This window comes from Parasteatoda tepidariorum, chromosome 5 (genome assembly GCF_982258835.1).
Source record: "Parasteatoda tepidariorum strain Cologne lab strain chromosome 5, Ptep-v5.0, whole genome shotgun sequence".
Lineage (NCBI taxonomy): Eukaryota > Metazoa > Arthropoda > Arachnida > Araneae > Theridiidae > Parasteatoda > Parasteatoda tepidariorum.
The window spans coordinates 98,947,879-98,975,757 of NC_141759.1; the positions used below are offsets into that span (position 1 = coordinate 98,947,879).

The following is a 27,879-nucleotide window of genomic DNA, read 5'->3' on the forward strand; positions in this document are numbered from 1 at the left end:
AAATTTTTTAAAAAAATATGAAATAAAATGAATAAAATTTTATTATTTTTTTTATTTCTTTTTAAATAAATATTAAACGCTGTGTAAAAATTACAAATAATTTTTCTGGTAAAGAATACTTTGTTCATGTTAAAATATTGAAAAGGAAATAAAAAAATAAAATAAATTTTCCAAAAAAATAAGAATTAACTTTTGGCAATATTGCGCTCAGGTCATCGGGCCACCAAAGCAGGGATCCATCCCCTCTTCAGGGGATTAAAATTGCGATGCCATGTTTTCGGATCATCCTAGGGATCTTTTCCCAAACCGTCGCCAATGGCCTATTGTGCAGCTCTAATGCGACGTAAATCTTTAAACTGTCCCACAGTGGACTAATCGTTAAGACACGGTTCCCAGCTGATCACCGAAGTCAAGCATCACTGGCTACGGTCAGTGTGCGGATGGGTGATCACTTGGATCGGCCTGTGTAGGAACCGAGGGTGTGCGGTATGGGTCCTCGTTAAACTGTTCTATCGTAAAGTGCTTGACTTCACGTGCAGGTCATCGGGCTACCGAAGCAGGGGTGCCATCCCTTCTGCAGAGGATCAAAATTGTGATGGCATGTCTTCGGATCATCTTCAGGGATGTTTCCCAGACCGTCGCCAATAGTCCATTCTGCAGCTCTAGTGCGACGTAAATAAACAACAACAGCAACAACTATATGATAAGCGAGCTATAAGCAACATACTGCAAAGAGTTCCAAAAATGCTCATCAGTCATCATCACTTATTTGTATTTGGAAATTTTAAAAATTTTGTATATTTTCAGGCTTGACTATTTCTTGCGTTTATTTGTGATTACTCCAACTAAATATTTGTTTTATTAGTTAAAGTAAGTTTTACAATGTAATTTATTTTCATATTAATCACTGCTAAATTTAAAATAGAGCGTCTTCAAATGTTTTACTCTTAAAACAAATAATAATGTTAGTTTAAAAATGTTGGAATGTCTATTGAAATAATTTTCAACTTACGTTGAGAATTCATCTAATTAATATCAACCTAGAAGGATTTTGTTTTGTCAGTTTTTCAAAATTATGGTTTTGTTATTACTAGTTGTAAAATATTTGAATATATTTCAGAATTTTATGGATTAAATCTCAACACCAGCATGGAAAATACATTGACTTTAGACAGTAAATGTGGGGAATTTTAAAAATTTTCGTATATAGAGGTTTTTGAGATAAACAGGTTCAATTGTATATGTAATATAATATTTTTATTTTAATATCTTATAATATTTATAACAATTTAGGAGCAAAATCATTATTCAAGGACCGGTCACCAGATAAATTTCACAGTCTTGCCCTTTATTGCTGTATATGTAATCATTATTTTAATGTCATGTTTTTGCAATTATTAAAATAGATTGAATTTTATCTCTTAAAGAACAATGAGGACCAGAAGAAAAAGGAAACTCATAATAGATGAAAGGATGAGTATTTCTGCTGAAGAAATGAAAAGTCAACTATCTGATACCTCAGATATCATAGCCATCTTTGATTCTGCTCCTCCAACAAAAAAATTGATGAAATGGAAAGAAACGGCTGGAGTGGAGAAGCTTTTTGGTATTCCTGGACATCAAATTCCCTCAAAAACTTTATCCGAGGTAAGGTGCAGTGGAGTGCCCCCCACCCCCATAGACACAATTCCTCTAAAATTATAGTTTTTTTTTCTTTTTTAATTTAGCAACAATAGTCACGTAGTCTCAATATTTATTTTTTATCTAAGTTAATTTATTAAAGTTCCAAAACAGGATTGATATTTTGTCTGGAAGAATTTTATTTATTTATTTTTTTTTTTTTTTTGTGAAACACTAGAAGAAACTGGGGTGGGGGGGAATTAAAAATGGCTAATACAGTTTTTTCACTATAAACATTATAAGAATAGCTTAAATTTAAGCAAATATTAATGTTATATCATCAAGTAATCTGAATATTTATGTACAGTCCGCAAAAAAAAAAGATATCACCCTGAATAACTTTTATTCTAATAATCGCATTTTCATGAACTAAGTGTCAATCTTAATGATTCGTGGGGGGGACCTTAAATATGCTAATTAATTAGTGCTAACTATTAATATTAATTTACTGAATCAGGCACAAAAACGTACTTTCTGTGAATAAAAAAAATTTTTTTTAGATATCTGTAAAACTTCCATTACTAGGATTGCGCATTTTTTCCAGCGATTGTTGTTCTTTAAATAGGGGCATTTCAGAACCCTTTTTGTCGAGACAGAAAAATTATTTGTTAAATCAAAGTACGTTAAATCTAGATACTGTATTGTACAGTGTTCATGAAATTCCTTTAACATGTAATATACCTTTACCGGTCAAATGACCATTTAAGATATTTTGCATCATAAAATGTGATTGTCATCTTATTATTTTTGCACATTTAACTTTATGACTTCTTCTAACAATTATATACAGTTAATATTCTATTATTTTTGTATTTTGTTTGTTTTGAATTATACTTGTTTTGTACCTATTTCTACCACAACCGGTCACTTGACCAGGAGAACAATTTGTTGCTTTATAAGGTTATCGGATCAGAAATTACGATGTAATGCGTGTTCATCATATTGCATTTGATGAGTTGCACATTTCTGCAAAGACTGTTGCGTAGTTTGTTCAATCAGAATAACGGGGGATTCAAATTTTGAGAAAGTACCTAAAATTTTATATTGGCATTTTTGTGTAAGAAAAAGTGACAAAAACTAAATGTTTTGATAAGTAGCTCATATTTTTATTTTGATAGCTTTACTCCATTTCTAACTAACTGTTAGTTTTCACCTAGAAAAATGTCAAAACAATCAAGACGGCACAAGTTCTTAGAAGAAATATTATTAATTATAAGAATTATAATTTTTATAATTGGAAGAAAAATGTGTGCGGAAAATGTACAATGGAAAAAATGCTTTGAGCAATGGATTAAAAATTCTTATTCGTATTTGTGATACATAAAAATTGGCAATATACAATTTTGTTTAATTATAATAAAGTTTTTTAAGTTTATTTCCTTTCTAACATTCATATCTCCAGGAATCTGTCTAAGGCAAATTTTCTACCGTTTAGTGGTACCTTCACAAATTCAACTTAATGAAAAACGGTAGTTTTACAAAATACTTTTAAAAAAGCAAGTTCTGAGATTCTCCCCCCCCCCCCCACCTCTTAAAATTTGTTGAACAACAATGAATTCCTGTGAAAAAGATAAACTCTGGGGTTACTTACCCATTTTCAGGGATGAGATTCTTCCGCGGATTTCCGCTTTTCCTCAGATTTTTCCATTTTTCCCGCTAATTTCCGCCGAATTTTTTTTTTTTTTTTCGCACAAGTTAAAATATCTTATGAGTAATTTAATTTTCCGCTTATCGAAATTATTGAAGTCCTCATTCCTTCCTCTGAAGTTTCTCTGAAAATCATTTCCTAGGGATAAAACTGGTTGACCTTTATACAAGGATGAGATTTTTTTCTCTCGAATTTCAGCCTTTTTATCAAAAACTCAGATTCTCTAAAAGTTTCGTTTTTTTTATTTATTTATTTATAAATATCCCGTTTTTTTTTAAAAAAATTCAGTCGTTGAAGTCAAATTATTATATTTATTTACGATTTTCAAAGAAAAACAGAAAATTCAAACTACGTCCTAGCTGCTAATCCTTCCGCATGTTTACTTATATTAGCTATTTTCTCTGATTTCACGGATAGAAAATAAGATTTTCCGTATTTTTTATCCGTCGGCTGGATAGCTCGTATTTTCGTAATTTAGACGTCGCTGCTTCTTGTATCCTGGAGAGAAAGCAAACAAAAAAAGCGAAAAAAATAGAGGTGTATTTGTGGTGAAAATATTTATTTGCTCATTCAATTAATCTTGTAAATTTTTATTTATTGTGTAAACAAAAAACAATTCAAACAATCCTTTTAGAAATCCCGAGCCCCGACTCTGCAAATATCTCGATTTTTATTCACGCGATTTTAATATTAATAATCGATTTTCGTATTTACCTGATTTAAAAGTTGCGCATTGCAATTCTTATTTACGCTTTTCAAATATCGTACATTATGACTCTTATTTACGAGATTTAAAAATCTAATATCGTGTTTTGTATTTTTGCATTTTTAAAATCGCGATTTTATTATCAAACATCGATTTTCGTATTTACCTGATTTAAAAGTTGAACGTTGCAATTCTTATTCAGGCCATTTAAATATTGAACATTGCGATTCTTATTTACGAGATTTAAAAAACCAATTTCGCGATTTGTATTTACGAGCTTTTAAAACCCTATGTAGCTACCCGAGCTTAAAATCCAATGTCGTGATTCGTTTTTGCGGTTGTAATATCGCGCGATTTTAAAATTATGCATCTTGATCTTAAAATTACGCATCATGATTTGGATTTTCGCATTTTTTAAATTCAATGCAGAGTTTCATATGCACGTGATTTAAAAGCCTCATATCGGGATTTATAATCACATGGATTACAAGTTTAAACAAAAATTTGATTTAAAAAAAAGTGCGATTTATTTATATATATATATATATATATATATTCTTGGATTTCCTCTTTTTTACTTTCTGACTACTCTCATCCCTGCATTTTGATTTTCAATGGAACCCTCCCGTTCATTGCTTTTCCGGGGGAAAAGAGCTCTACGAATGTGTAGCAGGTGTTTGGTCAGATTGTCCGGCGTGGTAAGCCTAACTGGTCACTCACGCCATATTATAGCGACTTTTTTTGCGCAGAGTTTTTTAAGATGTATAGTTCTGTAAAGTTTACAGGAAGTCAAAATTAGAACTATTATTATAAACATTATTCTAATTTTATTCTAATAAATCTTTATTTTTTTTCTCTGTGAAACTCTTCTCTGTGTGACCCAGTCGAAAATGTTCTCATAATGAAGATAACTTTTTGTGTTAGTACTATTAAATGTATGCTTTTTATTAAATTCAAGTTGAAATTTGACTATGGGCAATGATTTTTATGGATTTTTAAATTTGGATACAATTTTGAGCCCAAAATTTTACAATTGCAAAATTGTTTTTGAACATATGGGACAAATATATATAAAAATGTACCAGTCATAAAAGATTTTTATTTGTAGAGCCAATTTTCTTATTTTACTATATTTCTGTGTTGATTTTTTAATATAATATTTAATTTTCACAAATTGTGTGTCTTGTGTCACAAAATTCTCTTTAAAAAAAAAACCTGATTTCATACAATCAATCAAGAAACATAAAGTGCGGTCATTTGACCAGCTATGGTAGAAATAGGATATATGTTAAGTGTTGGTATGTCTAGTGTTAAAAAACATTCTCTTATTATATGCTAATTAAGTATTCAATTAGTGTTTGGTTGCAGAGGACTGCAGATAATCCATTCCAAGTTGCCTATAATACACAAATTTCAAATGTTTTGTTAATATGGCACATACTTTAAGTAGAAATCTTGAATCATATACGTCTCATCACTGACTAATTTCTTATGTTAGATGAATGTATATATCTTATGTTTGATGTTAAACAATGTAATGTGATTTGAGTTAAATCAGATTTTTTTTTTTTTTTTTAGGGATTTTTAAAACATTTGACAACTAGGGTGCTTGAGAATGAGGAGTTATCTGAAGAAGAAATTGAGAAAACAAAACTTGGTAAATCAGAAAATGGTATTGATAACATTTTGGAACAAATTTTTTGTTTCATTTATGCGATTACTTGAGCTTACTTAATTCGGGTGGTATAATTTTAAATCTGAAATAAGTTTTTTTTTTTTTTCCTCCAAAAGATACAAATTTAGCAGTATTTTTAGTTTAGTCTCTTTTGTTTGAAAGTGTATTTTATATGTGTGTTAAAAACATAGAAAAAGTTCAAAAAAAGAAAAAGATTAATGATGAAGAGATATCTTTTCATTTTTTGTTTTCCAACTCTTTAATTTATATTTTTTAATTTTTTTCTACAAATATTTTATTTTAACAATTTTTCTTCTTCTCTTTTTATTAATCTTTAATATTTTCCTTGTTTTCTCTATATTTTTATATTACTTTTTGAGTTCTATATACTTGCAGCTTATCTACAGTAGATAAAATGTATTAATTTTCTTCGCTTTTTTTTTCTTTTTATCCTTTTTTTCTCTTTAGTTGTGTTAAATATATATATCTTATATACTTGTCTGAGTCTTTGAAAACAACACTTAATTCAAAAGAAAGCATGTGACCTTAAATTATCACATCATAAACAGAAATGAATTATTGCCTTTTTTCTTCCACACCTTATAAGTTATTTTTTGCTTGGGTAAACAAATTTTATAGTTGTGTGTAAAAAGTTTAAAGTTCTCAAGATACAGCAAAATACGGAAAAAATAAAATTTACATTAAGGGATCCAAATTTTGGAGCACTCTCCCAACCTAGCTATTGGGACTATATTTTCCAGATTGCAGCTACTAATATTTTGGCAGTCCAAAATCCAAATCCGACGAAAAAAAGCATGTTTATTCAGAGAAAGTACGTTTCTATGTCTGATTTCATAACTTAAACTGTCGACTGTACTTATTAATTAGCATATTTGAGGTCACCCCCTCGAAACCTTTAAGAATGTGTTCTAGAGCATGAAAATCTTCAATGCTGAAAGATATTCTGGAAAACAATATTTATTAGGATGTTCAATGTTTTGCTGATCTGCATATTTAATCACTGTTATGAAACAATGTGCAGAATGAAGAGTTTAAGTGATTTTTCTGCAACTGGAGTTCTGTGCATGCTATGCTGCCAACACAAATTTTTTTTTTCTTTCTAAGTGATAAACTGAAATTTCAGATGCTGAGCAAGTCAAAATTTTAAACACTTTCTGACATGATCTAGCAGATACAAAACTGAAAATAAATAATTGAAAAGAAAATTTTAAAAACTTGTTTATTTAAGTAGACTAAATCATAAAATCATTAACTTTGTTCTTTATCTCCAGGACTTGAAATTAATATCAGGCCATTAGTCCTCCAAGAACAAAAAAATTTAACTTTACCTAGATGAAGTAATTGTCCGTAATGACCCCAACTATCAATGTGAAGGGTTGGGATGATATGCTATTTTATTTTCTGCATCATGTTTTAGTCTGTGTTTTTTCCATAGAATAGCATATTTTTTTGTAATTGTGACATTGCATATTCTCTGCACTGTAATTTTTATTTTAAATAATTTAATTCCTTTTTATGAAGAACAATATAATACAGAGCTCATTCTAGGCAGGGTAAACAGGGTGCAGCACCCTGCTGCCCTTTTAGTCAAAAGAATCCACCCTGTTGCCCCTGAAGTAAATTAGTGCCCTGATTTAATAGACTCCATACCCTTTTTGCCTTTTCTTTCCTCAACCCTTCTTTATTTTTCCCTCAAACTCTACAATGGATTTCTTAAATTTTTGTTATTTTCAACTCTTTTTATTTAGTTTGTCATTGCTGTCAATACATAGATTTATATGGGGAAGGAAAAATAGCCATCACGCTCCCTTGTTGCACTTGTCTTTGAAAGCTTGCAGTTATTCCACTATCATTAAATCATAATTATTATTAATCATTTTAATTATTAAATCAAAACTACAGACACTTAAAAACATACAATTATTATTTTATTAATATATGCATGCATTTTAAACAAATTACTAAGCTAATTAGCTCATTAACTCGATATTTATTACTCGATGTTAATTTATTTATAAAAATTAGTAATTAATATAATTGCTTTGCTACTTTTAGTAAAGTAAAAAGAAAAATTCTTTTACTAATTGACAGTGTTTTTTAATAGAACGTGTAAAGCCCATAGAAAGAAATTATTACCTTTTTAGAATAATAATGCCCTTTTTTCTGCCTAGAATGAGCTCTGTATAATAGTGACGTATAAATGGGCTAGTGAAAATGTATGCTTACTATTTGAAATTCTATTTCTGATCTAGCCCAAATAAAATTATTTTTTTATGTCCGTAAGAACATTTTTCCAATGGCATGAATATAGCTCAATTGTTTAATGACAAATAATATTTAAAAAAAATTCCAAAAAAAATTTAATCAATTCCTACTTAGGTCAACAAAGAAAATTTTTTATTTTAGTCACTTTTTATTAATTAAAAACAATTTTTCTCTCATATAAAACTAAACCACACTATATTTAGTTTTCATGTTATTTGATTAAATATATTTATTAATTGATTTGTTTCATTGATCTAATTAGAACAATGTAAAATAGTCTCAAAGGTTAAGAGACAATGTATATGTTTAGTTTTTTTGAAAAAATGTGTCAAACTACGCTCACTTTGTTACCGTTAACAAAATTATATTGCTGTAGGCTTCGAACTTTCTCAGTGTCTAAATGAAAATTAATTTAATTGCTTTTTCATTATATATAAATTACTCATATCTTTTATTTTTAAATAGATGCTTAACCACTTCCTTACCGACTATTTTGAACAGAAAATAAACATATTTTTTATTCTATTAATTAATTCAAAGAACAAAAACAAAATATAATGCACAAGTTTTAAGTTGAAATTTGAATTTTTTTTTATGTGTAAGAAACCTTTAATTTAAAATAAGTTTACTATCCCGTGTTTTTTTTTTTTTTCAGGCAAATGAAAAAAGTTAAATATTAGTCTTTGCGTGATAGTTCTTAAAACAAGGGACAACACGAAGTGATTTTTTTCAAATTTCAATGAAGGAATACGACTTTTTTTTTTTTTACTCTATGTAAATTCAGCAACCATTGTACATACAATTGCACAAAACACATTAGCAGTCCCACTGTCCAGCAAGCACTGTACCCAAGTTAACTCAGAATAATTATGGAAGCGGTTAAACTACAGTTGTTTCAAAGAAGTTAAAGAAAAGTTTCTTTGAAAAAATAAATCTAGATGTCCGTCATATCTTTTGATATTTTGTATTAGTACTTCTGCATTTAAAATTTTATTGTTATAATTTTAGATTTTAAGTTGTTTAAAATCAGTAAGAAAACTATTCATAAAATTCCTCATGCCAGTTACGTAGTTTTTTGTTATGTCCCAAACCTGTCATATTAACAAAACTCCTGTTGTTTCAATTAGTAATATTAGTTCACACTCTCCCTATATCTTGTTCAAATTTTCAATCGTTCATAAAATACTTTTTATTTATCCACTCAAGTTCAAATACATTTTTTTTTTATCTTGTTGTGGATAATAGGACTGGGCTTTATACCGATGTAAGACAATATATCGATTTAACTCCAACATCGTAATACCGATTTATCCATTTCATCTTCAACAAAATTCCGGAGTGAGCATTTCGACTCTACTAAATCGATTTATTCATGAGAGCAAACGCTAAATCGCCGTTGCTCTCTCCGATGCAGTGAAACACCGGTTTAATCATTGCGAGAATGTACAGAACAGAGTCCAATCTGCCGTAGCATAAGGGAAAGATTCAAGGCCAACTATCAACTCATTCTCCCGGTAACACGTGCATTCAACTTCTTTGGCTATTTGCCAAAATCACATCTGGTGCAGGGGTTGGTATAGTTAAATCGGAATGGGCTATTGAATCTCTTCATTCAAAACTTATTCACTAGGTTATATCGATATTTAGCGGTTGAAAAAGAAACTCCGATATAGCAGGGATCGGTGCAGTTGAATCTCCTCATTCGGATTTCAAGTTTATATCGATATTTGCGGAGGATTTTTTGCCACCAAGTGAATGTGATTGTCTTCTCTTTAGAATTCCGATTTTAGGATATCTTGCTCGTGCAGGAAGGAAAATTCCCATCTTCAATTTTACATATCCTGATTTCTGAAATAGGTGTTATATTTTTTCTCTTTTGCATTGAGAATTTTGTTTTTAAACTAATCATTTCAAACTATTTAAAGAAATTTCTTACAAATATAGCGTTAAAAAATTAATATTTCTCAAATATTATATATAAAATCCTTATTAAAAATATTTATTATATAATTGAGAGATTTATCTTTTATGGCACATGAATTACGGGGTAATTTTTGTATCGTTCGCTACCTGCTTGCTCGCACTAACTGAAAACGCCAAATAAAATTGGTGTTTTGATTTACTTAAAATAAATTGTTAAAAAATATTTAGTGACTTGCCCGGAAGGAGTTAACGAGTTTCACCTTTCGAATTAAACTCTTCCTGTGATGTTTTTATTTATTATCATTTTGCAGTGTCTCGCGTGTGTAATACTCGTATAAAATTTAGAGATTTGTCTTTTTTAAGGCACATGCATTACGGAGTTTCTTTCCGTAATATCTTTAAATATCTTACCGGGGTTTCTTTCAGCGTGTATGCTACATTAATTCTTTCGGTACCGTTCGGTTTCTGTTTGCTCGCGCTAACTGAAATCGCTAAATAAAATTGGTGTTTTGTTTTAATTGGAATAAATTGTAAAAAAACGTTTAGGAAATTTACTAATTTTATCTTTCTTAACTGCCTTTTTTTGTGATCTTTTTATTTATTATTATTCTTTTTCGTTAATTTCTCGCGTGTTTTTTATAAATGTTGGGAGATTTATCTTTTTATGGCGCATTACGGGGCTATTTCCATATCGTTTGGAAATAGGCCCATAATGCATGCGCCTTTCACCTTTCGAATAAGACGTGTATCGTGATGTTTTTTTTTTTTTTTTTTTTTAAATTTATTATTATTTTTTTGTAGTTTCTCGCGTGCATAATATTAAGTTTAGAGATTTATCTTTTTAAGGCACGTGCATTACGGGTCTATTTTCGTATTGTTCGGTACCTGTTTTCTTGCGTCAACTGAAATTGCAGTTTTGTTTTACTTGGAATCAATTGTAAAAAAATATTAAAAGAGGAAGTTAACGAGTTTTAACTTTCAAATTAGCCTTTTTTTGTGGTGTAGTTTTTATTTAGTTTCTTGCGTGCTGCTGCCGGAAGTCACCGATGCTTAGCGATTACTTTGGAGCTGATATGGAAAATCTTACCTTAAACGTATTTTACTAAAAAATTAAATTTGGAATAAAAGGAAATTGCATCTTATTACTGGTATACTTCTTTTTTGTCATTGCCGGGTGAATCTATCTCTAAATCTGTTCACTTCATTAAATTTTAAATTCTGTGTCCCAAACACATAATTGCTGTTTTGGTAACTAGAGAAAATTGCACCCTCCTTTTTCAGAAAAAATCATTTAGTTGAAACAAACAGATAGCAATGAACATAAGTAAAAAAAAAAAAATTTCATATTTTTGTGAAAATACATGCTATTTCTGTTGAAATTCATCCAAACTTTTTTATCAAAGCTATAACATGTTGTAGAAGTTAAAAATATTTACAGTTTTTGATTATACTGGTTGTTCAAAAATATTTTTTTCATTTTTTTCGTCGTTGGCGATGCTGAATACTAAATAAAATCTTTATTATTATTATTAAAATTACTTTGGAAATAATAAAAAGTCTGAATACCATTTAAAGTTCTCCAGCACTATATTCCTGATACTTTTAAAAATTGTCCACTTACTACAAATTATAAATAGTAATTCACTTCATAAAATCAAGTAAGATAGTTTGATTCATTGCTTAGAAAAAAAATATGAATTTCAAATTTTGAATATATATTATATAGTATTGCTATTACAGCACACTATGCAGACAAAAATTGGAACTTAAAATCCCCTTGCCTCAGTTGTCCGCATTTTGATGTAAATCATACATCTGACAATATAAATGAGGTATTAAAAGAACAATTATTAGATTGGGATATAAACATATAAGAGGCTCAAATATTTTGAAAGCGATTTCTGCATTAAACATACAACATATGCCCTGCTTCGGACACAGCATAAATATAGGTGTGAATAGAGCTTTGCAAAACTCACTACTGCAAAAAGCAGTAGTTAGGGTGAAGAAGCTGCAAAACACTATTGCCCATAGTTGGAAGATGTCGAGAGACTTTAAAAATGCTCAAGAACTGTTGCAGATAGAAGTGAGAAAGCTGCCAAGTGCATGTCCCACACGTTGGTGGAGCACCTCAAAATAGTGCATAAGGTTTTTAGAAAACCAGTTGCCATTGTGCAAGTTATTAAAAGACTATCCAGCAAAAAAAACACCTAATGCTGGAGGGAAATGAAGTCACTGCTCTGGAAGATTTTGTCAATGCCACAATTTTTATTAATTGTGTTTTTACAATAATAAAATTGAAAGGCTTTCGATGTTGCAGTTTTATTTTATAGTGAAACATTTAAAAATATTACTTCTTTCAAAAATTCATTCATATATTATGTTATTTCTTATTTTGTATTTGCAAAAGAAAAAGGTAAACAATATTCTCCAATACCTTTAGTGAAAAGTTACAGAGTAAAATTAGTAAATTGTAGTATTTAAATAAGCTTTTGAATATCTGCAAAAAATTATTCATAATCAGAACAACTTTGTCAAAATTTCTGTGAACTAGGAGTTGACTGTAAGTGAGTTAAGAAAAAAACAACAATACATTTGAATAAAGGAAGGGGTACTGTGGATTTATTTCTTAGTTTTGTCGTTTAGATTGTTAAATCGATATAACCTAATATCGTGATATAAAAGGGTTGATTATATCGATTTAAGAAATTTCTATATCGTCCAGCCCTAGTGGATAATACTTGATGTTTATATATTTTTTTCTACTATTAATTCATTGATTAAATAGCGATGAATGATAAACAAAATGGAATTTTCTGATGGGTTAAGCGCTAGTCATTGTTTTAAATTTTACTATTAGCGATTCAGTTTATCACATATTTTAAAGATAACATGAGTGATAATTTCTAACTTATAGCTCTATTTGAACAAAAAAATGGTTAATTACCTGCATTTAAATATTTAATTGTTTTATATGTGCTGTGTCATATAAAGTCAATAAAGAACATTACGCAGTAGCACGTGTGGACCAAATTTATACTTTTATAGTTGTCTGAATCCATGCCTTATTTTTTGTCAATTCCTGCTATTACTTCACACTCACCATATATATATTTACTTGTTCAAATTTTCAATTATTCATAAAATACTTTTCATTCATCCATGTTCAAATGCATTTTTTAAATATTGTAGTGGATGACACTTGATGTTAATATAGTTTTTTCAAATATTAATTCATTCATTACATTTAATTGATTTCAATCTTATATGGGAGAAAAAAAATTTAATTATTTAATAAAAAGTAATGGAAATAAAATGTTTCTTTGTTGACCTAAGTGCAAATTAACTTCATTTTTTTTATTTTTTTATATTGTTTTAATATTTGTTAACATGCTCATGTCCTCTTTTTTATTTTCAGGACCATCTACAAAACAAAAGAGTAAATCCAAAAAAGGCTTATCCATGGATCAGTTAATACATTTTTGTGCTCCCACCAATGTCTCCAACTACTTAAAGTCCTCCTCTTCCATTTCCAATGTTGTACTCATTACGCGTGGTTTGTCAACAGATTCTTCCCACTGAATCAATCTTTCATGGATTCCAAAGTAAGTTGAGTTACTTTTCTACTCTATGTGTACTGCCCTATTGTGTGATATCAGAAATATGTTGATAAACACCCACTGATGTGAATAAGAGATACAGTTTGTCTAAAGCATAGGTCGCCAAAGTGGTCTATATAGACCCCCAGGAGTCTATTTAACAAAAGCGGGGGTCGATCTGAATCAGAAGGGTCGATTGTGGGTCGGAAAAAGAAAAAAAAACAGTTCTCAATAAGCAAATCACACATACCTAATTAAGTATGTAAAATTTGTGAATTTTTTTTATAATTGACTCAATATCAGTTTCTTTATAAAACATAAATTAATAAACTTATATTTATTGGGGTGAAACAGGTATTTACATACCACCGCGCAGTGGCACGAACTCAGCGCAGTTTATAAGTCATATGCATATGTGCGCTTGTCCAAATGTCACGTGTGACAAGCATTGATGTCACAAATGCAAATATACGCAGTTTCAGCTATCTTTGCAAACTGTGTTGAATATTTGCAGTGCCACTATTAAAACTTTTATAGTTTTGGATAATTAGTTATTGTTTCGATAAAACCATTCGTTTAGTTTAGATATCAATTTTAATTATCAATGCACAAAAAAGAAGGTAAGCATTAATAATATGGATTAGTACAGCCCGCGACAAAACTATAGCACACTTAGTATTTTTTTACGAAAATTTCAAAATTGACCAATTTTGACGAAAATTAAAATTGACCAATTTTGAACCCAATATAGCGAACCTTGCAAAAAAACACCATGCACACCCATCTTAATGATCAAGAAGCAGCAAATCTTTAGTTACTTTACTTATTATATCTACTTATGCAAAATTACTTATTATTTAATAATAAGGTATTTAAATTTCAATATTAATGTATTTTTCATAAAACTATTGTTACACAATGTACTATTACTTTAATAAATGTTTAAAATCATAAAATAAATGTACAAACACAGTATCTAATAGAGTTTTATTTTAATTAACAGAAAATTACTTTTGTGGGGGTCGATGGACATTTCAAAAAATTATATAGGGGTCGATGATCAAAAAAGTTTGGCAACCCCTGTTCTAAAGTAAGAACTCCAATAGATATTAGTCTGAACCCGTGACATAGTAACTATGGTAAAAAGGTATAACTATTTCAAGTAGGAGTTTGGGATAACTGTTTAGGACAGGTTTTGGTTCAAAATTGTTTCTCCTTTTCCCTAAAAAGCTGACAAAAGCAAGGAATGTATGGAAAACATGATATATAAATTTAGAATGGAAAAAAAAAAATTTATTTGTTTATTAGAAAGAAGGAAAACAAAACTTTGTTTTTTTTGTTCTGCACTGTACAGGGACAGGTTTCAAGTTGGGCAACCAGATGACCAAAATTTTAAACTTAGTATTAAGTAAACTAAGTATCATTTCCAAGGTAAAAAATTGAAGATTTAGAAATAATGATTTTTAACGTATAAATATCAGTTTTCAATAAGTCATAGGCTCTTAATGAAGGGCAATATCTTTTGAAATTTTCAACCGTGGTAAGGGAATCTGTAACAAAGTACTTTTTTTTTTTAAATCACACTAATAATAGAAAATGGAAAGAATAATAATTAAAGTGAACTATAACAAAACAGGTTGTCTTGCACAAATATGTAGAAACATTTTTCATTTTGATGTACAAAAAAAATTCTCAAGATACACTTTTGATGTTTTATGTGCAACACCAAAATACATAATAAATTGTACTGTAGCACTAGAATTAATATAATCAAATTATTTTTTTTTTTCTGTTTAAAGCAAGATTTTGATAATGATAAATATTTTTATTTTAAATTAATTATTAATTATTTTTACGCACCACTCAGTCAGACCACTGCTTTACTTTTCATTATATTTGTTCTTTTTTTATTTTGATCTCTTATTTCACCTTTTCTTTATGAAATGAAGTAAAATATGAAGAGAAACAATATAAATATTCCTCAAGGTTAATTTACAATAATATATTTCACCTCAGTAACCTAATAAAATTTTTGAAACTATGCTCTACTTTAAGTTATTTATATTCTAACTTGAAATTGATCAATGAGTTTTCATAAAACAAATTGTTTTTCGATAGGTTATGATATACTAAATATTTAAGGTAAAAATTTGATGATTATAAACTTTTGTTTTATTAGATAGTTTTTCTAAGAAATTAATGTTCATTTTTTTTCCAACACCATGGAATTGCCTAGATGTAAAAACAAAACCAATTAACTCATCTAAACTTAAGCCATGTTAGATTGGAATTCTTAATATATTCTAATTTCCATTAAGAAAGAATAAAAAAGAATAAAAGTTAAAGAATTTTATCTAGTTTTTTTTCTCTATAGAATATGCAACAAGAAATTGACAATTTTTCCTTTTACAAATACTGAGTATGTTTTAAAATAATAGTGCTAATTTGAAGCAAACAACATTATTTAAACATTTGACTTATGATATTGGTTTAAAGAAAATTATTTCAATGAATTTTATAAAGAGCACTGTTTGTATTAAATACAGTATAAAATAGCTCTATATTGAAATGTATAATAAATACAGTGGGTGATCGGTTAACGAACATAATCTGTTCCAAGACTATGTTCGCTATCTGAATTGTTCGTTAACCGATCATCGATTCACCATAGACTTCTATGTGAAATCGATTAATTCGTTCTGGAGACCCTAAAATATAAATTTAAAAAAATTGATAATTTCTTATTAAGTTTTTTAAAAAATAATACATACATATAGTCTTGCATATTAATCAGTCCTTTTCATTTTTTGCTTATGGGGCGTTGAAGAGCATGTCCAATGTCGATTGCTTTTCTCTTTTTTTTCAGGATTTTCCGGAAGTAATTAATAGCATTGTCGTTGTAAAAATCCCCAACCCCACTGACATTAGCTTAGTTTGGGTGCCATTCTAAGACCATTGCTCTGACATCCTCCCACTTTTTCAAAAGATCTTTAACAGCAGATGTCGGCATTGGTATCCTCTTTCGTCTTCCTTTCGTTCAGAAGGAGACACATTTCGCTGTGTTTCTTGGTGTTCTTCCTTCAAAATTTCTTGGAGTTCTTCTGTCGTCCGTTATTCTTCATGTCCCATTATGAGCTCTTCTATGTCATCCTCGTTCACCTCCAATTCCAGATCTCTAGCAGTTGTCAAAATTTCATCCATAATTTCAGGGGTGTCTCCCTGATCACCTCCGTCACCTTGATCGAAGGATGGACACAGCTTCCGCCAAGCAGAAATCAACTGTCGCTGTGTGACTTCTGACCACGCCTTTTGAATGATCCGAATAGCTTCAAGAATGTCAAATTTTTCTTTCCAAAACTTTTTTGAAGTCATTGTTGAGAATTGGCTTGCTTCAAAACACGGATGAAACAGCGCGCGAGTGTACAATTTCTTGAAAGCCGCAATAACTTCCTTATCCATCGGCTGAATCAGCGAAGTCGAATTCGGAGGTAAAAACTGAACTGTCAGTCAGGGAAAGTCTGTCAACAAATTATCTTCAAGATCCTTTGGATGTCCTGGTGCATTGTCCAATAGCAGCAGTGCTTTCAACGGCAAGTCATTGGTATCAAGGGAGTCCTTGATGCTCGGGGCACAAACTTCAAATAGCCATTCTTAGAAAGGATACTGCGTGACCCATACCCTCTGATTCGATCTCCACATTTACTGGCAGTTTGTTTTTAATTATGGAATTTTTTTTTGTTGAATGCTCTGGGATTCTCAGAGTGGTAAACGAGAAGTGTTTTAAGCTTTATAATAATAATTATTGAATGACCTTTAAATTTAAATTCATTGTTAATTCAAGTTTCATTTAGTAATTATAAATAGTAACCATGCATTAAACAATTCTCCTTTCAGTGATCTTATTTTGTATGCAAATGATAACAAACGTTTAATAGTACTTTTTTTTCCGAGAAGTGTTTTTTAGAATTCGTTTTGTTCATTATCCGAATATGTGTTCGTTGTCCGAAAATGTGTTCGTTGTCCGAACACAAAAAATCTTTCTTGAAAGTGTTCGTTATCCGAATAGTGTTTGTTATCCGAACATAAAAATCTTTCGTGAAAGTGTTTGTTAACCGATCTGTTCATTAACCGATCACCCACTGTATAAAAATTTATTGGTTTCTAATCACCTGGAATTATTTTCTTTTGCTTAATAAAAATATATTAAACAGTACTTATCCTAGGTTGTTTTGGGTCATAGCTATTTGGTACATTTTATGCAAAAACTATTTAATACTTGAAAAAAAAAATTATTCATTAAAAGCGTTTTTTTTTCTGAAAGCTAAACATATTGTTTCCTCCACATTTATTCAAGATGATATATTAAAAAAATAACATTTTAAATGAAATACTACACTATTATATTGACTAATCAACTAATATTGACACTTTTCTTGTACCTATACTTCAAAAAAACGCGCTGACCTGGAAATTTTAAGATTTTTGCAGGAAAAATCAGGGAAATTTGAAACCTGATTTTAGTGGCTACCCTGATCATTTAATTGGAAGATTAGTGGTGAAATATCTATATTATAACAAATTATTGTAATGATAACAGTTCTACTGGCCAGTGTTATAAAGAAAGGCAAAAAGAGTGTACCACAAATTGCTTAAACATATTGAGTTTGCTAGAGAGCATTTAAAGTGAATGTAAAGTCCTGCTAAATCAGCAGAGCAAAAACAAACAGTGTTGTTTTTAGAGATATCAATGCTGTGTATTTTAGTGGCAAAATCATTTTTATTGCATTTACCATTTGTTTAGTTATGTAGAATTATAATTATTCTAATTATACCTGGTGAGGAGTGCAATGTTTGCGACAAACATACAATTGTTGCATTAATGCTAATTTTCTTTATTTCATTTTCACATTTTACAACATATTTTAATTTTAAAAAAAAAAAAAATTTTTAAAAACCGACTATATGTTAACATTTAGTTTTACTATTTCGTTGGTAAATATTTGATTTTTTATTCAAAATTCGAATAGTATAGTAATCACAATATTGAAAGTTCGGAAATGTTACTTGCATTCCAAACTGGATCTTCTTTTACTCTAAAAAGCTGGCAAAGACAAAGATGTATAGGAAACATGTCAAATGATGTGTAAACATAAAATATAAAAAAAATTTATTCATATGTGTTCATTAGGAAGAAAGAATTTTTTTTTTCAGCACCTGTACAAGGTGCTGAAAAAAAAATGTACCTGTGCAAGGTACAAATTTCTAGTTGTAAAAACAAAGACAGTTAGCTATGCTAAACTTAAAACCATGTGTTTAAATTGAAATTCTATACATATTTTCACTTCATATAAGACAAAAAAAGAGTTAAAATTTTAAAAATTGTGTCTATTGTTTTTTCTATAGAGTATGCAACAATAAATTAGACAATTTTGCATTTGTGACATTCATTTTTGTATACTAAATCTCTTAAAATACTAATGCAAGTTCAAAACAACATTATTTAAACATTTGACTTGCGATATTGGTTTACAGAAAATATGATCAATACATTTTATAATGAGCACTGTTTAGAATAAAATATAGTGTAAAATGGCTTAATATAAAAATGCAAATACAATGACTCACAAAAGTGTTCATTCACTTACGACTTTCAATGAAATAAGAATATCCATTAATTAAAATAAATATTTCAGAATGGATATTTGATAATAAAAAATACAGTGAATTTGCGATAACTCGAATCTGATAGGACTGGCGAAAAACTTCGATGTATCGGAAGTTCGACTTATCGTTAGTTTCGCTTTTGAACTTTCAAAATATTGTCGGATTATTTAATTAATGCTTATGAATCATTTCTCTGACAAGCGATTTACGATAAGACTGTTTGAAGCACTTTATGATACCCTGGTCCATCGGCTGCATCTTTACTGTTGTGTTTGGCGGGAGAAACTGCAAGTTTACTGCTTTCAAATTAGGTAGATCACTATGTGCTGTGCATTTATCCATAAAGAGTATCACTTTTCTTTTTTTAGCGAAGAATTTCCGATCCAATTTTCTTACATAGTCTTCAAATAAAACTGATGTCATCCAAAACTTTTTGTTAGACTTGTAATCCAAAGGATACGTTTTTACATTCTTGAAACATCGGGGATTTCGGTTTTTTCCAATAACAAGTAAGGGCAATTTCTCTGTCCCAGACCCATTTCCTCCAACTAGGACAGTCAAACGTTCCTTGCTCATTTTACTCCCTGAGCTGTTTTCATCCTTGAACATCATAGTGTTATTTGGAAGACATTTAAAAATTAAACCCATTTCATCAATATTGAAAACATCATTTTAACTGTATCCTTGAAGTAAATTTGGTAACGTTTCATTTAACCACTGTTCACATACTTCAAGAGGGACAGCTTTATCTTCTCCATGAAGAGTGCGAAAGATATTGTTGCAAAGAAAGGAGCAAGATATCAGCACCTAGGTTTTTTTTCTTGCTTTAAAAGATCCAAAAAAAATCGAGTTAAAGGGAGTAAAATTCGAGTAATCGAGAATACTTAACATGAAATTGAAGATAAAAGGTTCGGGACCTCATAAAATAATCGAGTTATAGTAATATTCGAGTTATCGTACTTCGAGTTATAGCGAATTGACTGTATATTCTATTCTTAACAAAACTGAATGGAGTATTTTAAAAATAATGCAAAGATTTATTTTTAAAAATCAATAATCAAAAAGTAACAAAAACTTTATCTTACAAAAGTCATCGCACACTTTCAAAAAAAATCTCCGCCTATTAGTAAATATTCTAATTTTTCATTAAATTAACATTTAGTAGTTTCCTTTTGCTTCTACAATAGCTTTTAAAAGTCTGTAAATAAATGTAACTAGTTTTTTTTTTCCTGATGAAAATCAAACAGAATATGTTTTAATAAACTTTAAAGAAACTTTTACATTATGTTGTCTATTGTTTTACTATGACTATGAGCCCTTTTTAAAGGATAAAAGAAAATATTACAGAGTTGGCAAGTAAAAATTTGAAAGAAAGTTAAATAAAACATTATAATGGAGAATGACTTTTTGTTGCTTTTTGATTGTTGATTTATTAAAAATAAAAGTTTGCTTTGTTTTAAAAGTATTTCATGCAGTTTTGATAAGGATAAATTATACATCTTATTATTAAATACTCTTTCTGAAATGCTCATTTTAATTAATGAATAGTGTCTTATTTCAATAAAAGTTATAAGTGAATGAACACTTTTAGGAGCCACTGTAAATATAAAAATTTATTGATATATAATCACCCGGAATGGTTTTCTTTTGCTTAATTAAAATATATTAAACAATACTTATCCAATGTTGTTGTTGTTTTATTTTTTTTTTATTATTTTTTTTTTTTTTTTAGTCATTCTGTATTTGCCATTAGGTACACTTTGAGCAAAAACTACTTAGAGTGACCAGGGGGTCTGTCTAGGGTTTTTTTTAGAGGTCCCTATTTTGTGAAATTTTAGACCTAATTTTGTGAAATTTAAATATTTTATTAAAAAATCAGCACAATAATATAGTAAAATAAGAAAATATTTTCAAAAAAATTTAAATATTTTTCGAAAATATGTTAAAACTATTTTGTGAAACTACCGCTTAACCTGGCTTTTGCCCTGGACAGACCCCTGGTGACATATTAAAAGAATTTTGTTCAATAAAAACAATATATTCTACAAGCTAAACATATTATTTTAGGACGGAATAGCCCTGTTGGTAGGGCAATGAGCCCATGTCCAAGAGGTTGTGTGTTCAGTCCCCGCCGGTTGAAGATTACCTACTTATTAGATTATAAATGATTACTTATACACATTAAATCTGTGGTGTTACAAAGTCCTTCATGTTCCCATAACGAATCATAACTCCTACTGATCCAGGAGTTTCCTTGTCTTCTGGATTGGTTCAAAATTACAAGGCTACAAAGTTGAACATTACTGGTTGTAAACCCAAAATTGGGTTGACTGTTCAACAATGGTTATAAAAATTAAATAAACATATATTTTCACCATGTGTCTTAATTTTTTTTTTTAAATTAATGTTGTTAAAATAAATTTAGTCTCATTTTTTCAAGATGATATATTAAAAAAATTACAATAATAACATTTTAAATGAAATACTATATATTGACACATTTCTTGTACTCATCCTACAAGCACTATGAGGAAAAAAAAAACACCCTGTCCTGAATTATCAAGATTTTTACCCAGAAAAAAACAATAATGCTGCTCACTCAATGGTTTTGTTCGGCTGGGTTTGATAATAATTCATTCATTTATTCCAAAATTATTAACATCCCTTTCATACTTTATAATCTGCCTTGTCGTAAAATTTGGAATATCTAATTTTGTAATAAAATTTTCAGTTGAAAAGTCAGTTTTTTTACCTCTGCTGAATTATTCTATATTTTTTTCTTTGTAACTTTAGGAACAGGTTTAAAAAAAAAGCTGCATTGTCTGAAGTTTCTTTTCCTTGGATATATAAGCAATCTGCTATGTGACGTTTCATTGATAACTACTTCTTGAAACACAGGTATGTGAAAATATATTTTGAAGTTAATTGTTCTTAAATCAAAAGTTGATTCTATTTCAAATTTATTACAAAAATAAGTATAGTTAAGATCTAAGTCTTGTTTAGATAAGCATATAAAAGGCTTTATTATTTTGTTCAGGTTGTAGAACTGTTAAAAAAAGTTTTTGGAGACAAGTACGAGTTTACTTGTGTAGCTATGATTTAATTTGTTTTCAGTGTTATTTTATTTATGATGTTTTATTCATCACGCATATGCATTCTTTTTTATGTTGCATTTTGTTCATCACGCAGCCATATCTATCCAATCACTCAAATACTGAAGTCTTAAAGGACAATGCCTGTTTTTTATTATGGACATGAATACAATATAAGATGATAAAAATGACCCCAAATCATTGAGAAATAATAAAAAAATTATTTTTATGTAAACTGATACTAAGACTAGTTCATTACTTGAATTTCTTTTAGTAATAGTTGGTTAAAGTTGACCTAAAGTGGTAGTTTTATTATTCCAAGAAACTCTGCACTGAAAAGAAAATAAAGTAGAATACACAAATAGCAGAGTATTTTAATCCCCGTGGTTGTAAAACAAGGTTCTCAATTTTGAACTGTTTCTGGGGCTGTAATGATAATGCTATTATCAGGGCTGATTGTGCTCCGGAAAAAAAATTCGGATTTCCGGATTTTTCGCTAACAGTGATCTCTGGAAGTTAACTTCGATCTCCCGAAGTTTCCGGAGATCGAAAGTTCAGACGTTTCCATAAATCATTGATCACTGAAGTTTCCGGAAATCAAATTTTTAAAGGTGGAACTTAAAAACACAGTTTATTTTATTTGTTTGTTAGGGAGAGCCAGAGAGATACTTTATAAGCTTATATTCATGATTAATATTCATTTTTTATCAGTAAATAGTTGTTATAATCATAAACTCAAAAAAGAAAGACATATTTGTAAATCTTAATTACTTCTCCAGGTCATCATAGGTATGTGTAAATGGTATAGATATTTGTAAAATTTTAAATAAATTTTAAGTAAACTAAGAAATATTGATAAAAAGGAGAAAAAAAACTTGTTTAAACTTTTTTCTAATTTTTAAATTTAAACTGTTTTTTTTTTTGTTTTTTTTTCTAAACTCAGGAAAATTTCCGAAATTTTGATTAAAGCGCACAATCACCCCTGTATTATAGGGTGTGTAGCATTTTTAAAAAGCTCTTAAAGGTGCTTTTACCTCTGTTTGATTTTTGACCATCTGAAATTGATGAAATGAAAAAAATAACTGGTTTCCTTACCATAATTCAACATACTGCACAAAATTTTCTTTTGACCAACTGGGGGTTTAACAGATGGACAAAATCAAGAGAATGTTTCTATTTCCCTATCTAATAACCTGATAAAACTGGCTGTACAATGCGTAGAAGACTGCAGGTTAAAATATGACTTTTTACATGCAGAGCCGTCGGTAGATTAAGGCACCCGGAATATGATCAAAATTATGATAATTGGTCTCAAACTTTTTCTCTAAAACAAAACATATCTGCTAAGAGTTTTTTTTCTGCATTTTCACTTGTTAAAGATACTTTTATGAATGCTTTTAAAAAGTTATAATAATTCTATTAATTTAAAATTGAAATAAATTAAAATTGTAGGGAAAAAAACTTGCTGTCGATGGGACAATCGAAACCTATTATCTCCCCTTGCCGTCACGCTAACCGTGGGAGGTTTTCGTGGCCTTCCCATGTAACTCAAATTCGGGTTAGTTCTATCAAAAAGTCCTCCACGAAGGCCAATTTTTACCAATACTTGATCCAGGAGTTCCCTTGTCTTCTGGATTGGGTTCATAATTACTAGGCTACAGAGTTGAACATTAGTCGTCGTAAACCCAAAAGATTGAGTTGGCTGTTCAACGATGGTTATAAAATAAAATCTATTTTTGTAGTTTTCCTTTTATTGGTTTCATATGTAAGTAAACTGCTCTAAGACACACATTTTTAGAATTTTACTTTTTTTTTTTAATTCATTAAAAATCAATTATTTTTTTAATGAAGGGGATGCTTGATGATAACCATGTGGAGAAAAAAATTATAAGCCAAACAACAACAACAGCCGGGAGAAATCCTCATCATGGGAGAAAGCATCATCATGCAAACTTCAAGAGTTGGGTAAGAGTTAAAACTACACTCAACTTTTGCTCAAGTGACAGGCTTCATGATGCTAAGTGTTCAATCTTTTCTTACAAAAATGTGTGGAAATTTGGTCTGCACAACTCACAAAAGGTAGTTCATAAAGGGTCCTAATTTGAACCTGAAATATTGGTTGTATTTAAAACTGTTGAATAATACAATATTTTTTATTGTTAGATAATATAATACCTAGATAGTATAATATATTATACTAGGAGGCTCCGCCCCCTGCTCGCTAATGCTCGCCATCCCCCGAGAATTGCTACGCAATCCTACGTGGTTCACGCCGTGAACCATGGCTCGCTGCGCTCACCTGCCAATGAACACAATGCTCTAGCACAAAGACATAATATATTATCATCAAAGACATAGTATTTTATCATCAAAGACATAGTATTGTACTTATGTAGAAGAATTCTACCAATGTTCTTGTTAATGTTGTTTAAAAAAGTATATTAGCTATTTAGATTGTACATGGTAACAACATGGATTTAAACAACATTCTACCAATGTTGTTTAAAAAAGTATATTAGCTATTTAGATTGTACATGGTGAAAAAATCAAAACATTAGCTAAATAAGAAACATATTAGCAAAATAAATTATCAAATATTGCTTCACTAATATTCTGCATTTTAAAGCGTGAAAATTCAATGCATAAATAAACGCGAAATATAAAATAATTCAATGCATTCAATACAAACACTTAAACGTTTTTTAGACGTTTAGGTAGCTCCCAGTAGAAAAAATATCACTTCAACAGCGGCCTTTTAAAGCATTCTCACTTCAATTAATTAATTATTTCCTAATTGAGTTTAAATTAAATAGTGTCATGTTTTTAGGGCATGAATCTTAATTGAACAACCTGATAATGCTCACTCTGGTTATTGTTATCTGGTTGCTCACTACGTGCTCTTGCGCGCCGAATCCAATCAATTAAAAATGAAAACTGTTGCCAGCGCGAGAAAAGAAATATCATCGGTTTTATTGATACATACATACATACGTACGTATTAGCGTTTTATATAATATAGTATTAGGTAATATAATAGGATCCTGATTCAACAGACCCTTATTTACAGAATTTTTCATGTCCCTAGATTAGATTGAAGGCAAAAGTCTTACTTAATACATAATACTACCTGAATAAACAGCTGGGTGGAAAAATTTTTGTTAATTTGAGTAAAGAAGATACTGTTTTGAATTACTTCATTATCCCTCTTGTTTAAAACTGAAAAGGATAAACTTTATCAATTATATCATAAGTGATGACTGATTGTTCATCGGTGCAACTGAAATTAATTAAATAGATATTTTATCTGCTGCAGAAATCAATAATAAATTTTCCATCGATAATAGGGGTAAACAACTGTTTGTTTTGAATATCTTTTGGTCATCATTTAAATATCTTTTGTAATTGAAAAAAAATACTCATTTCTGCAAATCAAAAATATGTTTCAATGTAAATTATAAATATACAGGGTGTTCCAAAATTATCTTTACAACTTCAAACATAAACAAGATATTTATATTCTGTCTTTTGCATGTATTACTGCAACTAATAAAGTTTTTTTTCAATAGGCCGAAAAGTTATAAGTAAGGATGTGGACACCACAACAGAAAGCTCACTGCGTCTCATGGTTCATGGAGACGAAGTCAGATACACTGGTTCAACGGAACTTCAGGACAAATTTCCAAAGAAACCCACCATCCAGACCCTCCATTTGTGCATGGCACTCAAGCTTCATGAGCACCGGATCAATATTGCATAAAAGTGGAGCCGGACGACCCAGCACAAGTCCAGAAAATGTGGAGCGAATACGGCCATGAGACGCATTGAGCTTTCTGTTGTGGTGTCCACATCCTCACTTATAACTTTTCAGCCTATTGAAAGAAAAACTTTATTAGTTGCAGTAATGCATGCAAAAGACAGAATATAAATATCTTGTTTATGTTCGAAGTTATGAATTTTAAAAGTTGTAAAGATAATTTTGGAACACCCTGTATTCTTAAAAATCCAATTTTATTGATTTCAAAAGTTTTATCTAGATAAATATGAAAATGTTATAAATGTCTGCATTTTTACCTTCTGAATAGGCAGTTTACTATTTCCAATTACACTTTTTTTTAGTTCCTTTTTTATACCCTAATTTAATGAATATTTTTGGTCCTGATTAATTTTTTATATCAGAGCCTGACTATGTTTGAAAACATTTCTCAGCTATTTGTCCTTTATAGAATCAGTTATAGAACAACTGCTTTTTTCTTACTTTCATACTTGTAAATGCACTTAAGACAGCATGAGGTGTTTCTAGCCATATAAGCTGAGCAAACGGTAAATTTGCTCAGCTTATGTGGGTAAAAAATATTTTTAAGGTGTTCCATAAATGTTGCAACGAAGTTTTAGGGCATGTGTTAAGAATTTCAAAGAAACCTATGACTGCAAATGCCATTATGTGCTGCTAGGGGTTTTTCCCTATTATAAACCGTTTTGATGCTAATTTTTATTACCTTTTATTTAAAAAAAAAAAATTTGACATCAAAAAAGAATAATAATGCATTAATTTTTTCATCTTCTAGGTTATGCAAGAGTTTCTACGTGTGAATCAATAGCAGACAATTTAACAAAACGATGCCTGAGCAAAAAAATACTTAAAAATACCATGAACTTAAAGAAGCAAAACATAACCTACTTTTTCTTCTATGAATACTGATTGGATGATCAATGTTTCACGCAGCAGCATTGTAGTTTTTCCCTCGATATTTGTCCTCTCAAAAAGACTTGTCTTTCTTCGAGAGGATAACATTTCTACCTGTAAAAATATAAATTATTTTTCTAATAGAGATTATCTTTTGTACCTGTTAAAAGTGGGTTTCTGTTGGATTATTATGTAAATAGGATTTTTTTCGATATCGGAATGAAGGATAGTATGTGCACTACCTACAGATGATTGCTAGAAAAATTGTATATAAAGTGTGAATGGAAAAAAAAGATTTTTAACTCGTTTGATCAAATCTTTTTTAGTTTGACTTTTCTCTTTTTTTAATTTAAAGAAGAAATAGTGACAGCAGATCGATTGAGTATAGTGACGACGAAGCTCTCTCAGCTAAAGTGTTGGAATGTGATAGTCAACTGGGATCTAACATGGCTGTGAGAATTTTATAGTTGTCTTCTCAAAACAATTTTGTGATTGTCATTGAGAAATGTTTGTGTCCTGCAAAACTGCTGAAGTGTGCGTGAGATCAAGACATCTAGTACTATAATCTATTATTGGTGCTGCAAACCAAATGGAATCATTTATGTTGTGCTTAGCAGTGAAGAGCTCCTATTGATTTAGTTAACCTTCCTAACTAAAATGAAGCACTCTTTTGAACTAATTGATTTGATTGGTGTGAATTGAAATTTGATTTATTCACAACCAAGTGTTACATTAAGTTACTTACGATTTTATCTTATTGCTGATCTGAGTTTAATTTACGCCATACACTTTCATCAGTGTTATTTGTTAAAATTGTTGTCTTTCTTTAATAAAAATTGTTTTATTTGTTTCATTTTTGTACTGTTTTAATAATTAAAACAGACTAAGCTAGAGAAAAAAAAATATTTGAATTGATTTCAAT

At 29.6% G+C, this 27,879-nt stretch overlaps 1 protein-coding gene and 1 long non-coding RNA gene across 9 annotated transcripts; one reads left to right on the top strand and one right to left on the bottom strand.

Annotated features, from left to right (window-relative positions):
* Positions 1-655: 655 nt before the first annotated feature.
* On the top strand, positions 656-27,810 carry LOC107439938 (double-strand-break repair protein rad21 homolog). 8 transcript variants are annotated; one of them, XM_087164609.1, is made up of 7 exons: positions 656-870; positions 1,428-1,647; positions 5,613-5,691; positions 13,337-13,523; positions 21,975-22,079; positions 24,125-24,238; positions 26,839-27,810. In XM_087164609.1, exons 2-4 carry the CDS (start codon positions 1,432-1,434, stop codon positions 13,498-13,500), a joined length of 459 nt encoding a protein of 152 aa, XP_087020735.1. In that variant the 5' UTR covers positions 656-870; positions 1,428-1,431; the 3' UTR covers positions 13,501-13,523; positions 21,975-22,079; positions 24,125-24,238; positions 26,839-27,810. The 8 variants fall into 8 exon arrangements, with proteins under 8 accessions (XP_087020735.1, XP_087020729.1, XP_087020730.1 ...); XM_087164603.1 differs by having other exon boundaries at positions 724-870; positions 5,613-5,706; XM_087164604.1 differs by having other exon boundaries at positions 735-870; positions 5,613-5,706; positions 24,125-24,352.
* Positions 10,675-12,411, bottom strand: LOC147809901 (uncharacterized). The gene is made up of 2 exons (XR_015433873.1): positions 11,991-12,411; positions 10,675-11,796 (listed from the first exon to the last, which is right to left on the bottom strand). It is a non-coding gene; the product is annotated as an uncharacterized LOC147809901 (long non-coding RNA).
* Positions 27,811-27,879: the final 69 nt, after the last annotated feature.